This window comes from Plutella xylostella, chromosome 25 (assembly GCF_932276165.1).
Source record: "Plutella xylostella chromosome 25, ilPluXylo3.1, whole genome shotgun sequence".
NCBI lineage: Eukaryota > Metazoa > Arthropoda > Insecta > Lepidoptera > Plutellidae > Plutella > Plutella xylostella.
In genome coordinates, this window is record NC_064005.1 from 8,344,918 (window position 1) to 8,358,784 (window position 13,867).

At 39.2% G+C, this 13,867-nt stretch overlaps 1 protein-coding gene across 7 annotated transcripts in view; it reads right to left on the reverse strand.

Moving 5' to 3' along the window:
• Nucleotides 1-868: 868 nt before the first annotated feature.
• Nucleotides 869-13,867, reverse strand: part of LOC105382387 (steroid hormone receptor ERR1) — a 32,707-nt gene continuing 19,708 nt past the window's right edge. For 4 of the 7 annotated variants that reach the window (XM_038107248.2, XM_038107247.2, XM_038107245.2 and 1 more), the window contains 7 exons: nucleotides 12,466-12,574; nucleotides 11,724-11,860; nucleotides 11,033-11,248; nucleotides 10,594-10,779; nucleotides 9,958-10,113; nucleotides 3,522-3,694; nucleotides 869-3,178 (listed from right to left, as the gene is read on the reverse strand). In XM_038107248.2, the coding sequence (XP_037963176.1) occupies nucleotides 3,016-3,178; nucleotides 3,522-3,694; nucleotides 9,958-10,113; nucleotides 10,594-10,779; nucleotides 11,033-11,248; nucleotides 11,724-11,860; nucleotides 12,466-12,574 (1,140 nt within the window). In that variant the 3' untranslated portion in view covers nucleotides 869-3,015. Of the gene's footprint in view, nucleotides 3,179-3,521; nucleotides 3,695-4,053; nucleotides 4,096-6,640; nucleotides 6,725-9,957; nucleotides 10,114-10,593; nucleotides 10,780-11,032; nucleotides 11,249-11,723; nucleotides 11,861-12,465; nucleotides 12,575-13,867 lie in introns of all 7 variants that reach the window. The other 3 variants (XM_038107246.2, XM_048630132.1, XM_048630130.1) reach the window with 2 other exon arrangements.

Below are 13,867 nucleotides of genomic sequence, written 5' to 3' on the forward strand. Positions count from 1 at the left end.
ACTATTTTGTCTTCCCAGAAGAAACATCTAACTAAGCGAGCTTTTGGTAACAAATCACGCTGTGCAAGCGCTGTGCCCATAACGGATATACTTATATAGTTACAGTTAGGTATAAGTACACTATGGGCACAACCACTGATAGTATAGAAGTATAGAGCTACAATACTACTCAATCTTTTTTATCAAACTGGGACCGTGGAATGGTCGCCTAAACGCACATAGAGGGTATGTGCGTTTAGGCGTAAATTTTAGTTCCACTTCCACCGTCTATCGTAGCGCTAGCGTTGCTAAAATTCGTTTACTTCATGCTTTCCTCTAGACCTCATATTATCGTTTGCATAATAATATCATTATCTGCATCAGCAGGGAATACATTTCCACTGTTGGAGATACGCCTCATCCGTTCAGTCACAGAGCACCTTTAGCTCATAAGAGGCAGAGATAAGGCAATATCGAAGTTCACATCACACCAGTCGTAAGTCGCATAAGACTAAAAGTCGAAGCTCGTCTCATCCAATGTGAACAGTTCCATATAAAGTGTATGGTGACAGCATTCGACTTATGCGACTTACGACTAGTGAGAACGGGGGGTTTTAGTTTTCACTCATAAGAAAAAAACAATTGAACAATTGAATGAATACTCATAGAATAAAATAGGGTTTAGCTCAGTTATTTACTTCTAAGGTCTAGTCGAGCACTTCGTCTATCAACACCATAGAATCATAGAACAACGCGGACTCGGGTAGGTTATCACCACAAATGATTAGTTTTTTTTCTCTCTCTCGCAGAGCAACTTTAGCAGCTGCATATAGGTACGATAACATTATTTTGTAACTAGTTTTAAGTCTAAAATAAAATGCATTTTTAATATTTTTTCATTTTATATTTCCATTTCACATTATCGGTTCACATGTATGCTTAACATTTATGTACAAGAAAAAAAGTAACAAATTCCATTCAACAAAAACGTGTGTTTTGGACTGAAACGGCATTGAACTAACACAAGCGCAAAATATATATTTTAAATAATCATAGTTGGATGATAATAGCAAGGTCAAAAACTATTTCAAATCAATGGAATATGATACTACTTATATGAAAAAAAAAAACATTACTTATTACATATTTGGAACAAAATATTTTGTGCGGCATGTCTTGATTGCTACTAAACATTATTTTGAATATATATCAACATAGTTAACTCATGAATGGCCCAGTAGATTACAGATACTTATTGAGAAACAGAAAATTCATCCGGTCACCCCAACAACAGAAATCAGCATTTAAAACTGCCGCCATCAAACACGCAGTATCAATAAAACTAGATTAAAAATGTAAATATTCTTAACATAAGAATAACTACAACAGAACATAGTATAAATAGCTCACTGGAATTAAGAAATAAAAACACGTTCGTAGTATAGTTACTTGGTATTGTACAATCGTCAGGTTCCATTTAAGTTATATAGTGGTAACAGGTTGAGGTATACATTTTACTACTGTTCCATTAAATACTCTATTTAATATTACATGATAAAATTTATATATCTACACATGTAGTAGTAGTATAATTACATTTAGGTACCAATTATCATCTTTCTTTACTCACATTCCCAAAAATATATATATTGTTATAAAATTGTACAAAATACTCCATGCAAGGAACAGACTTTTTCATAAATATTGCTCTGAGTTTCTTTTAAAATAACTTTTTTAACATTTACAATGCAACTGGGATATTATCTGAATATAATGTCGATAAATAACAGTGTATTTAATAAACGCACCGAATACGGTTACTGCATCGCAATAATTTGTACAATAGGGAAAAACTTTTACAGCTTTTCAGAAAAAAAGCTATCGACGCCATTTTGTTCGATCGTACAACATAATGTCAAACCTTCCGCGCCTTAAAACTAGATAAAATTTTAATAGTTTACAAAAATAGTAACAAGTTTTGTACTAAATCCGTCCAGTTTTGTACATTTACGGCGCGGGGACGCCAAAATTTTCAAACAGATTAATTTTTCATATATAAAATCAAACTTTATTTATTTTCAGACAATTTTGCTATACATATCATACTAATAATAAAAAAAAAACAATTAAAAATTTTGCACGTAATATTACTCTTTCACAGCCATCATTCCACAGACTAGAGTCTGTCAATTAATTAAAATAATATAGACAATTTTGATTTTTTACACATTTCTAAAGTGTTGTTATTTTATTTAACCAGTGATCTACAAGTGCAACTATAATAAATCAAATAAATTCTTCCCATAATTTCCACCATCGCTATCCATTACCCCATAACCGAAGTAAAATTAAATACTTAAATGCAGACTAAACAAAATATGGCAAAAGATCTTATTCCAAACTCGTGATATATTACAACTTTCCTGTGGTGTTTCCAACACTATGGCACAATCAAAATGCATCCGAATCATACCAATAAAGTTCCAAATAAAGGCTAGCTAAGCTATATGTCAATAAAAGCTAAAGTAATTCCAGCGACCCCACGCCTTTCGTTTCTACTAAAGAGTTGTAGATATTGCAGGTAATATTACACTAGTAACTTACCATGGCAAGGGCGGGCTACACAGCCAAGCCGACTTGGTCGAAGATTGGCAGTGTGTAGCGCGGCCCCAACCAACACTGTGTAAAGTAACGCACGACTAACAATAGTAATACTAACATTATTACTAAAAACATCACGTCGAAACATTACAATTCTAGTAGGCATCACTTTGTGATGTGTCCCGCACATATTGCGCCTACACACATAAATATTTACGTTTAACACTAAGGTACTCAATTCAACACTCGCATTCAAAACCAACTGTGTTACACACAAGAAGTCTTTTTACAAACAAAAAAGTTTTCAATTTTCATCGCCACTCCTTGCCGCCAAAACTTGACAGTGACATTGACAGCTGTCAGTTTGTTTTTTCTTTTCGCGTCCGCGCGGCTGTACTGCCAGTATTATTCCCGCCGTGCACGGAGGTCGTCCGTTTATCGGAGACAGGCCTCGAGCATTTCTACGAAGAGTTTGTTCATGGGGGCGCGGCGGTCGCGGTTCACTCCGGACCAGAAGCGACGCACGGCGAAGTCCGCGTGTCTCAGAGCTGGCAACACGAGTAACAGCTGTTGCAGCGCCGCCATGGCGTTGTATGGCCTGGAAAGGGATGGGATTCAATGGTTATTTTACTGCAAAATTTGGATATTAAATTATGTATAATGTATAATGTAAACCTCTAACATCTAAGCAATTTGTGATGCTTTAGCTGAATAGAAATTTAACTGTTACACTGGGACAGGTGATAGAGATCCAATAGCTATCAGTACCAATCCACAGAAAATAAATAAAGGTGTGCCATCACCGCAATGGACTAAGCTTACGAAGGTACTTTAAACCTTGAATACAATAAAATACAGACTAACAGAAGAAACATTATTGTCCATAGCGTCAAAAACGCACCAGCTCAGCATGTGCTTTAGAAAAACCATTTAGTTCTCACCTGAGCGTAGAGATGGCGTCATTGAGCGCCGTCAGTATGGAGTCTCGGAAGCGCCTCAACGCCGCATGCTCGTCGATCCTCGCCTCTGAGTTGGCTAAAGCCAGGGCTTTTAGTAGGTAGCACTCTTCGCGTAATGCTGAGGCGCGTTCTAGACGCTTCGCCACGCCCGCTATCTGAAAGTATGGAGGAATCTTTAATATATAAGTAAGAATATGAAGACGGCGGTTATAAAATTGGTGCAGCAAGGAGTATTGATAAATCTAATAGAGCGAGATAGATTGAGCCCGGCCGCCATAATTATATTTTTAGCTCCGTTTCGCCATAAATGCGTGCCTGTGGGAAATCCGGGGCAAAAAGTAGCCTATACGTTAATCCAGGCTTCCTACCTACCGGTTGTTCAGTAGTTTTCACGTAGGCGACTAACAAACATAATACCATACCTACAGACATTTACAAACGACTAACCTGTAAGAAGAGATCGTGCGACCAACAAACATACTAAACTACCTACAGACATTAACTAACTACTAACCTGTAAGAAGAGATCGTGAGCGCCTATCTCCCTCGCCTGCGCCTCGTCGAGGCTGAGGTCGTGTGCGAAGCGCAGGCGCAGCGGCGCGGACGACATCGAGCGGTACGCCGTCATCAGCGAGAGCATCTCTACCCACGGCACTTGAATACATACCCACTTGTCGCTACTATTATGTTGTGCTCCCATTATAGTGACCCACTTATGTCGCTACTATTATGGTGTGCTCCCAATGTAGTGACACAAAAAATATAAGCTACTAGCCGATCCCGTGAGCTTTGTTAAATAAGGAAATATAACCTACTAGCTGATCCCGCGAGCTTTGTTAAATAGTTTTCCCTTGGGAAATCCGGGACAAAAAGTAGCCTATATGTATGTTAATCCTGGGTGTCACCTTCCTACCTACCTACCAACCAAGTCTCCTATATTAAAAGTAGCCTATATGTTAATCCAGGGTGTAAGCTTATTACATACCAAGTTTCATCACAATCCGTTCATTAATTTTCACGTAGGCGACCAACAAACACATCAACATACAGTTCTCCCATATTAATAATGCGCATGCAAATCTTCGCAAACTGTCGTATTCCCGGAAACACCCGAATCATTTCTTAAACAAAGCACTTGCATTTTGATCCTTGTTCGAAAGAAATAGTAGTCAATATCATGTGACACATAATCGAAAACAATTTGGGCGGTCGGTGGCTGTCACCGATCAGTCAAGGGTCTCAAGGTCAAGATCAATATTACTTTTGTGAAATTATAAAGAGCTGCAATTACACATCGTTCTTGTTATTTTTTTCAAATGTGAATTTAATTTCAACTTTAATTATTTTTTACGATGCCATATTATGAGGCACATTTAAGAATAAAATATACGTCACATTGATAGACTTCACTTTGCCAATAAAGCCACACCCAAAAGACCAAGTTTGTAATTGTAATATTATTGTGAATGATCAGCGCTGTAAATACTTTTGAACTGAGATTTTAATGTAAACATTTTTATTAATGTGAAATAATCAGTGCTGTAAATACTTTTGAACTGAGATTTAAAAAATTTAATATAAACCTGTGTTTGAAATCCATTTCTCCTTATAATATAAACCTTGTGTTATTCAAACCTTCTTTCATCCATCTTTACATCAGCTTCAGTAAGACACTTGAAAAGTACCTACTGTAACATTTTCGAAGTAAATGTTAATATTATGGAATATTATGAATTATTGAATCAAATTTCGTTACTGATAAATCAATTATCTCTTTTAGCACCAATTACATAATTCTACTAAAATTTCATGAAGAAAATGCACTTAACCACTCTAAATACATAATAGTTTTCTAACGCTCGGGAATACGACCGTTGCCGAACAATGACGAAGATTTCTATGTGCATTATCAATTTTGGGGAACTGTACCTACAGACATTTATTAGTTAGTTACCTGTAAGAATAGATCGTGAGCGCTGACTGCCTTTGAGAATTGTGATGTCGGGGTGCATCTGCATACCAGAACAGACGGGAGATTATTTAACATCGGTCTCCTAAAGTCAAAAAGACTACGCCTAGACTTAATTGCTAGAGAACTGTTATATGCTGATGATGCTGCACTTGTCGCAAACTCAGAAAATGAGCTTCAGGAGCTGTTGACGAGGTTTAGCAAGGCATGTCACTTATTTTCAATGAGTATCAATCCCAAGAAGACTGTGGTCATGGTGCAAAGTGTGGATCGGCCGCCTAAGATCACACTCGACGGCGCTGTCCTTGATGTCGTGGATCACTTCTGCTACCTCGGTTCAATAACCACATCAGCTCTGACAACTGACAAGGAAATAGACTCTCGGATTGGCAAAGCATCGACCTCATTTGGAAAGCTTTATACTCGCGTATGGAGAAACTCAAAGCTCACCACTCACACCAAAGTCCTTGTATACCAGACTTGCGTCCTAAGTATACTATTGTACGCTTCGGAAACATGGACTACCTATGCTAAACAAGAACGCAAACTTAATGCTTTCCATATGCGTTGCCTAAGATCTATCCTTGGAGTAACGTGGGAGGACAAAGTGACAAATCGGAATGTCCTGGAGAAGACGCGTTGTTGCAGTATAACAGCCATCCTAAAGCAACGTCGTCTCCGCTGGCTCGGTCATGTCCACCGAATGGATTCTGGGAGGTTGCCACGCCAAGTAATGCTGGGACAGATCGCTGATACCAAACGACCAGTGGGAAGACCAGCTCTACGCTTTAAAGACTGCTGCAAGCGTGACATGCATAGTTTCGGATTACAGACAAACAGCTGGGAAACACGCGCCGAAATGAGACCTGAATGGCGCCGCGATATTCAAGCAGGCATGGCGAAGCATGATGAAGACTGGCTTGAAAATCTAAAGCAGAAAAGAATTCGCCGTGCTATGTCTCCTCCGTTGGAATCGCGTTACGTCTGCAACCATTGTGGCAAAAAATGTCGTGCTGCTATTGGACTATACAGCCATCAACGACGGTGCGGCCGTCGTAACTCATAACCCACGAGCGCTGCAACAATCATCTATACAGATGCTGTGGCCAATGATGATCTCCCTCGCCTGCGCCTCGTCGAGGCTGAGGTCGTGTGCGAAGCGCAGGCGCAGCGGCGCGGACGACATCGAGCGGTACGCCGTCATGAGCGAGAGCATCTCTGCCCATGTCACTTGAATACATACCCACTTGTCGCTATTATGTTCCCAATGTAGTGACACAAAGAAATATAACGAACTAGCTATTGACAGAGGTCCGCTTCGCTTCAAAATAAATGCCGACAAAAAAAACATACAGACGAATTGAGAACCTCCTGCTTTTTTCGAAGTAGGTTAAAAATCCGTGATAAAAAGTAGCCTATATGTTAATCCAGGGTGTGAGCTTCCTAAATACCAAATTTCATCGCAATCCGTTCATTACTTTTAACCTGGAAGACTAACAAACATACCAACATTCCTACAGAAATTTACTAGTTGTTATTTATTTATTTATTTATTATGGTTCACCAACATTTGTTACATCAAAACTATTACAATTCTATAACTAAATACAAACTAGATGCACAAACAATTATAGGTAAACACTGCATGCACAAAATTAAAAAAAAAAAAAGTCGTCAATTTAGTGGCTACTTAAAATAAATTTAACTACTTATACTAATTATAAAAATAAAATTATAATTGATTAAATTGAATTAAATTGAATTGAATTAAAATTGAATTAAAAATTTAGATTAATATATTAATTGATTGAGAAATTAATTGTATTTTTAAATTTAAACAAAGAGTCAGCATGAATATCAATTGATCCAGAACATTTATTTAATAGTCTGCTTAACCTAGGAATGGCAGAGTTAAAACCGAGAACTGTATTACGGTGAGGCGGACACAAAGGTTTTATTGGTTGTCTGGGAAGTCTTCGAGGCACCAAAAAATTAAACTTGGACAAAATTTGTGGACAATCAATTCTATTTCTAATTATTTTAAACAGAAAACTTAGGTCTAGTAGATCTCTTCGTTTTTCTAAGGAAGTAATTTTCAAAAAATCTAATCGATCAACGTATTGTTTTTTTTTATTTAAAATTCCTGCATAATATGATAAGTGTCCCACGAAACGCTTTTGGATACGCTCAATTCTGGCAATATGGGTTGAGTAGTGGGGACGCCATACTACACTACAATACTCTAACACACTCCGAACAAATGCATTATAGAGTAAGATTTTTGTGTTCGGGTTCCGGAAGGCTTTGCTATTTCGAAGGACAAAACCAAGAGCTTTATTTGATTTTTTTACAATGTGGTCAATATGCGGCACAAAAGTTAATTTTTTATCCAGTATAACGCCAAGATCTCTTACTGTTGTGACTTCTAGCAAAGTATTTGACTGAATATTATATGTAGACAATATTTCGTTAATATTACGAGTGAACCTAATATAAAAACATTTTTTTGCATTTAAAAACATGCCATTCATTTTGCACCACTCGTTTAGCACATTAAGGTCATTTTGTAAAAGTATTGATTCATCTGCGGATTTAATTACCTTTGCAAGTTTTAGATCATCAGCAAATAAAAATGGTGTCGAATTTTGTAGCAAACCAGGGAGATCATTTATAAAAATATTAAAGAGAATCGGGCCCAAATGCGATCCTTGTGGGACTCCCGAAGTTACTGAGTAGTTCCTTGATTGAAAGCCGTTGACAACAACATAAAAATTGCGATCAGTCAAGTAAGATCCTAGCCATAACAAAAGCGACCCGAAAATTCCATAAATACTCAGTTTTTTTATTAAATTTTTATGATCTACTTTATCGAATGCCTTACTGAAATCAGTATACACGACATCGACTTGCCTATGCTCATCAATAGCTTCCGATAAAAATTCCACAAATGAAACTAAATTGGTGCACGTAGACCTCGATTTCATAGACCCGTGTTGATGATCTGAGAAATGTCTTCGGAAGTGATTATGAATGTGGGGATATACGAGGAGTTCAAATACTTTACTGAATACTGTAAGTATAGAAATTGGTCTGTATTCATTGATTAGGGTGTCATCACCGCCTTTGGATACAGGTACAACCTTAGCAGTCTTCCATGCCATAGGGAAACTACCGGTTGCCAATGATCTATTGTAAATGGTATGAAGTGGTTTCGCGAGACTGGATGCTAGTCGAGTTATAAATATAGGTGGAATTCCATCCGGACCAGGACCTTTCGAGATATCAAGAGATTTTAGTTTTGTGACAATGTCATTTATATTCAAGTGCAAGGTACCCATACAGTCTGCATGCTTCTCAACCAATCTCAAGCAATCTGTAACAACTCCGGCGTTAGCTTCGGAGCTATTGGTTCCGTACACGGAGGAAAAGTTAGTTACCTGTAAGAATAGATCGTGAGCCTATCTCCCTCGCCTGCGCCTCGTCGAGGCTGAGGTCGTGTGCGAGGCGCGGACGACATCGAGCGGTACGCCGTCATCAGCGAGAGCATCTCTACCCACGGCACTTGAATACATACCCACTTGTCACTACTGTTATGGTGTGCTCGCAATGTAGTGACAAAAGGATAACCAACTAGCTGAACCCGCGAGCTTTGTAAAATAGTTATCCCGTGGGAAATCCGGGACAAAAAGTAGCCCATATGTTAATTTAGGGTGTGAACTTCCTACATACCAAGTTTCATCGCAATCCGTTCATTTATTTTCACACTTCACAGCTTCGCTTCGCCTTAAAAAGTTTTCCCGTGGGAATTCCGGGATAAAAAGTAGCCTATGTTCTTTCTCAGGGTCTAGACCAAATTCAAATCCGTCTAGTACTTTTGGCGTGAAAGAGTAACAGACAGACACAGTTACTTTCGCATTTATAATATTAGTTAGGATAGATGACCAACAAACACATTAACATACTATCCCACTAAATAGTTACCTGTAAGAAGAGATCGTGAGCGCCTATCTCCCTCGCCTGCGCCTCGTCGAGGCTGAGGTCGTGTGCGAAGCGCAGGCGCAGCGGCGCGGACGACATCGAGCGGTACGCCGTCATCAGCGAGAGCATCTCTACCCACGGCACTTGAATACATACCCACTTGTCGCTACTAATATGGTGTGCTCCCAATGTAGTGACAAAAGGATAACCAACAAGCAGATCCCGCGAGCTTTGTTAAATAATTTTCCCGTGGAAATCCGTGATAAAAAGTAGCCTATATGTCACTCCATGGTATCAGCTTCCTACAAACCAAGTTTCATCGCAATCCGTTCAGTAATTTTTACGTAGACGACCTATATGTTAATCCAAGGAGTCAGCTTCCTACATACCAAATTTCATCGCAATCCGTTCAATCGTTTTTATATAGACGACTAACAAACGCATTAACATACTATCCCACTAATTAGTTACCTGTAAGAACAGATCGTGAGCGCCTATCTCCCGCGCCTGCGCCTCGTCGAGGCTGAGGTCGTGTGCGAAGCGCAGGCGCAGCGGCGCGGACGACATCGAGCGGTACGCCGTCATGAGCGAGAGCATCTCCGCCCATGTGCTCTGGAGGAGGCGCATCTGGGGATAGTAATTGTTTATTATCCATTTAGAAGCGTAATCTTAAGGCTCCTACACACTGGGAGCCTTTACAAGCAGCGGATGGTTTTGGTGCGGTTTAAGGGTTCAAGGAGGAGGATGGTAAACGATTTGGCAGCTATGCTCGAGTGAAGAGAACAGTTAAACATAGCGAGATGCACCTGGCGCGATGGTTGTGGTGCGGTTTTTGTGGTGTTGATGGTAGATTAGGACGGGAGTTTTTAGCCTTCTGACGTTTTAGCCAGGTCCAGAGACCTACTGCTTTACCGCCACCGACAAATTAGCAATAAACAATCCTTAAGGGCCTTAAAAGGGTAAAATAGCACCGCATAATAAAAAACAAGACTGAATTCTTTTTAAAAGCGTTAGTAGGCTACAAACACCCATTCATAGACCAGTACAAAACCTCTTCATAACTATCAGTTGTAAAAATACAATTCCAAAATCCCAAGAAAATCTCACCTGATCGTTTAACTGCAGGTCAGTGAACCCGGGGATCTGTTTGGCCCATCCAATCACTCCCACCAGCTCTCTATCATACAGGTCCGCCAGGAGAGCCAGCGTCCTGGCCGCCGGGTCAGTGACCCCGGCCGGCGGCGCCGCGCAGGTCAGCAGTTCTGGCTCGTAGGACGAGAGGGCTTCTAGGACCTGTGGAAGAAACGGGAGTGTTATGTTTATTTACGAATTACATAAAAATATATAAGGATGAGTCTGAATGCGCTTCTGATGATAGATATAAGTTTTCTAGAAAATACTATTCACGGTTATGTTATTAATAGTACTGCATATTTGCAGACACCACTAGAGAGCGGCAGTTTTAACTACGCAGCATCCAACAGCTGGAACATTCTACCACCACCAAACAAAACTCACATTTCCATAATTTCACAGTAACCCTCACCTTAATATCGCTCAGCAACGTCTGCGGCGCATGCGTGGGCACATCCGGGGCTCGTCTGTACTTCTGCCGCCCCCCCCGCACTCGGTCCAGCCTCACCCCCTCTCTCAACATGCCAGTTCGCAAGCACTTGCGGAACCGGCACGCCTGGCACGCCTTGCGCCGGCGCTTGTTGATCTCACACTCGTTGGATGCGGGGCATGTGTATTCGATGTTGCCCTGGAATGGTTTGTTGTTGTTAGTGTAAGTTATTGGGACACGTTTGGGTACTAATGTTTCGGGTCACTAAAGTGATGTGAACGTTCGGGTGTTGTGGATCATGGGTATCCATACTCAAGCATAGACTTCTGGCAAATTAGGTAACAAAGTAAAATATTGACTTGCAAAACAACTAAAAGTGACAAGTATTGTATCAGAGGTCACTATGTTGAAATAAATAACACACGAAAAGAAATATGTAGATGGTAGATGAAATCGCTGACCAGCGATCTTCGTCTGCGTCATTTCCCCAAAACCTGCACTAGACACTGGTTCTTTATACATGAACTATTTTTTAAACACAATTGAAACTCTAATTTATCTGACCCTACACTAGACACGGGTTCTTTATACTTCAAGTATTTTTTAAACACAATTGAAACTCAAATTTATCTTACACATTACAAATGAAACTACGACTCACATATCGACTCACCTGTATGGTCCTCTTAAAGAAGGCCTTGCACGCCTCGCAGCTCGCCACGCCGTAGTGGAAGCCGGACGCCGTGTCGCCACAGACGAGGCAGAGGCGGCGAGGCGCCTCGTCGTCGCGAGTGCCGTTTGATACTGCCACTGGGGGTGGGAGATAGTTGTAAGTTATGGGAGTTTGGTTTATGGATAAGATAGATAAAACCTCCACCTATTAATTCAGTATCTTTTTTTATAAATAAGGGAGCGTCAGATAATGTCTAAAGGTGTAAGTTACAGGTATTCAGTGAATACTTCCGCCGTCCGTTGTAGCACTAGTTTTGTATTTGTAGGGCGGAATTTATACTGAATTAGCCTACCGAATACAAATATAAAACGGTTCATTCTCATATAAATGATTTCGAAAGAAAGTAGCTTTTTGTAGTTTTGGTGTGTCAAAAAATGAGAATGTAAGTACCCGTTTTAGCGAGCACGAAAACAGGCGTCCTCGAGTGACGTATTCTATTCTATAATAATTAGGCAGTCCACGTCCACTGTACTATAGTATATTCTTTAGTACAGACCCTATCTGAACATAAATATTCTTCCACCTAAAGGTTGTCTTGAAAAAATCGCTTTTAGTGATAAGACCGCCTTTTTTGTACCTATGTGTTTATATTTAAGCTTTGTATAACCTATTCTTGTGTACAAATAAAGAATATTCTATCTATCTATCTATAGTGAGTCTCAGTATGCATTAACCTATTTACCTGTGGTAGACGAGCAGTGCTGCTGGTCGGGGCTGGTGTTGCCGACGACGCCGCCATCTGTCGGCGACACGCAGAACTTCACTTCTTCTTTCGGCTGCAGATCCATCTGCTGAAGGGGGAAAGAGATGGCTATAGTTATAGATGTTCGTCTGTTTTACCGGGAATTGCATTGGATATGATGGAGGGGCTATTATCTAAAGAGTTTTATTTTAAAATTAGGCCGACGTAGGCCGTTTTTCCAATGCATAGATGTCTCCTAAAGATTCCTGCTCCTTTATGACGCATTTTAAAGTGATCCAGTGGCCAGTACTGAACTATCGTAAGCATCCTACGTCATAAAGAGTACGTGTAAAACACATTGGACTTAGAACAGACTTATCTTGTGCGTCATAAGAGCAAAAATTGAAGTGTGCAAGTGATTTCGCTCGTCTATCGTTGTCAATACAGTAATTAGAGAATACTTACGCTTTGGTTCTTTTATCTGTATCGTCAATAAGGGAAATAATATTATCTAATGGTCTTTCAGTGGAAAGGTGAATTACTTCATCAATAAGTATTCAATATAATGTTTATATTCACTACGAGTTTATAATAAAAATAATTTTACTGTGTTCATTTAAATCAGCTTCATGTATCGATATATTTTTATCACTTAATTGCATGTAGGTAGTGCTTTAAACACTGATTACCAAAGTCTTGTAGAGGCAATGCACTGCTAATCAATAGGTGAATATAGGGCAAAGATAAAAGTGTGTCGAATGCAACAAATAAGCCTTTTACTTAGCTTTACAAACCTATTCCTATTTTAGCTGACATACTTTATAATCATAACATAAATCACCAAGTTATTGAGCTTGAAATAAGTACCAAATTACGCAAGATTATGCACTTGATCATATGAAATAAAAGGAAAAATAACTAAACTTGTAATAGGGAATATGCAAGTGGTTCAAATAAAGGTCAAATATTATTTATAATAAACTTTGTTGTTTCATAACTACGACTCCATCATTATTTTTGATTATAATTTATTTTTGAGCAAGTAAATGAAGTTGAAAAGTACAAAAAAACTTCGGTAAATTCTAACTTCCGAGAAACGTCACCCATTTTCTTAGGGCGGATGTGACGTCATAATTCTTTATATATCAATCTCAGAATAATAACTTCTTTGCGTTTGCGTATAGTTAAATAAATGTCAAGTGTAAACAAAGAAATGTTAATGTCACCGAGTATTTGTGATGCTCGTTGTGATCAGATACGATGGATCACATAAAAATTCTTCCAATACGAGTAGATCCTAGCCTCCTATAACCTCTCCACTTCTTGTTTGATATGCTTGTTTGTTTGCAAAGTTTAGGACTTTTTATATTTTTTGTTGGTAGTGTATGGGCTGCCACTAGTT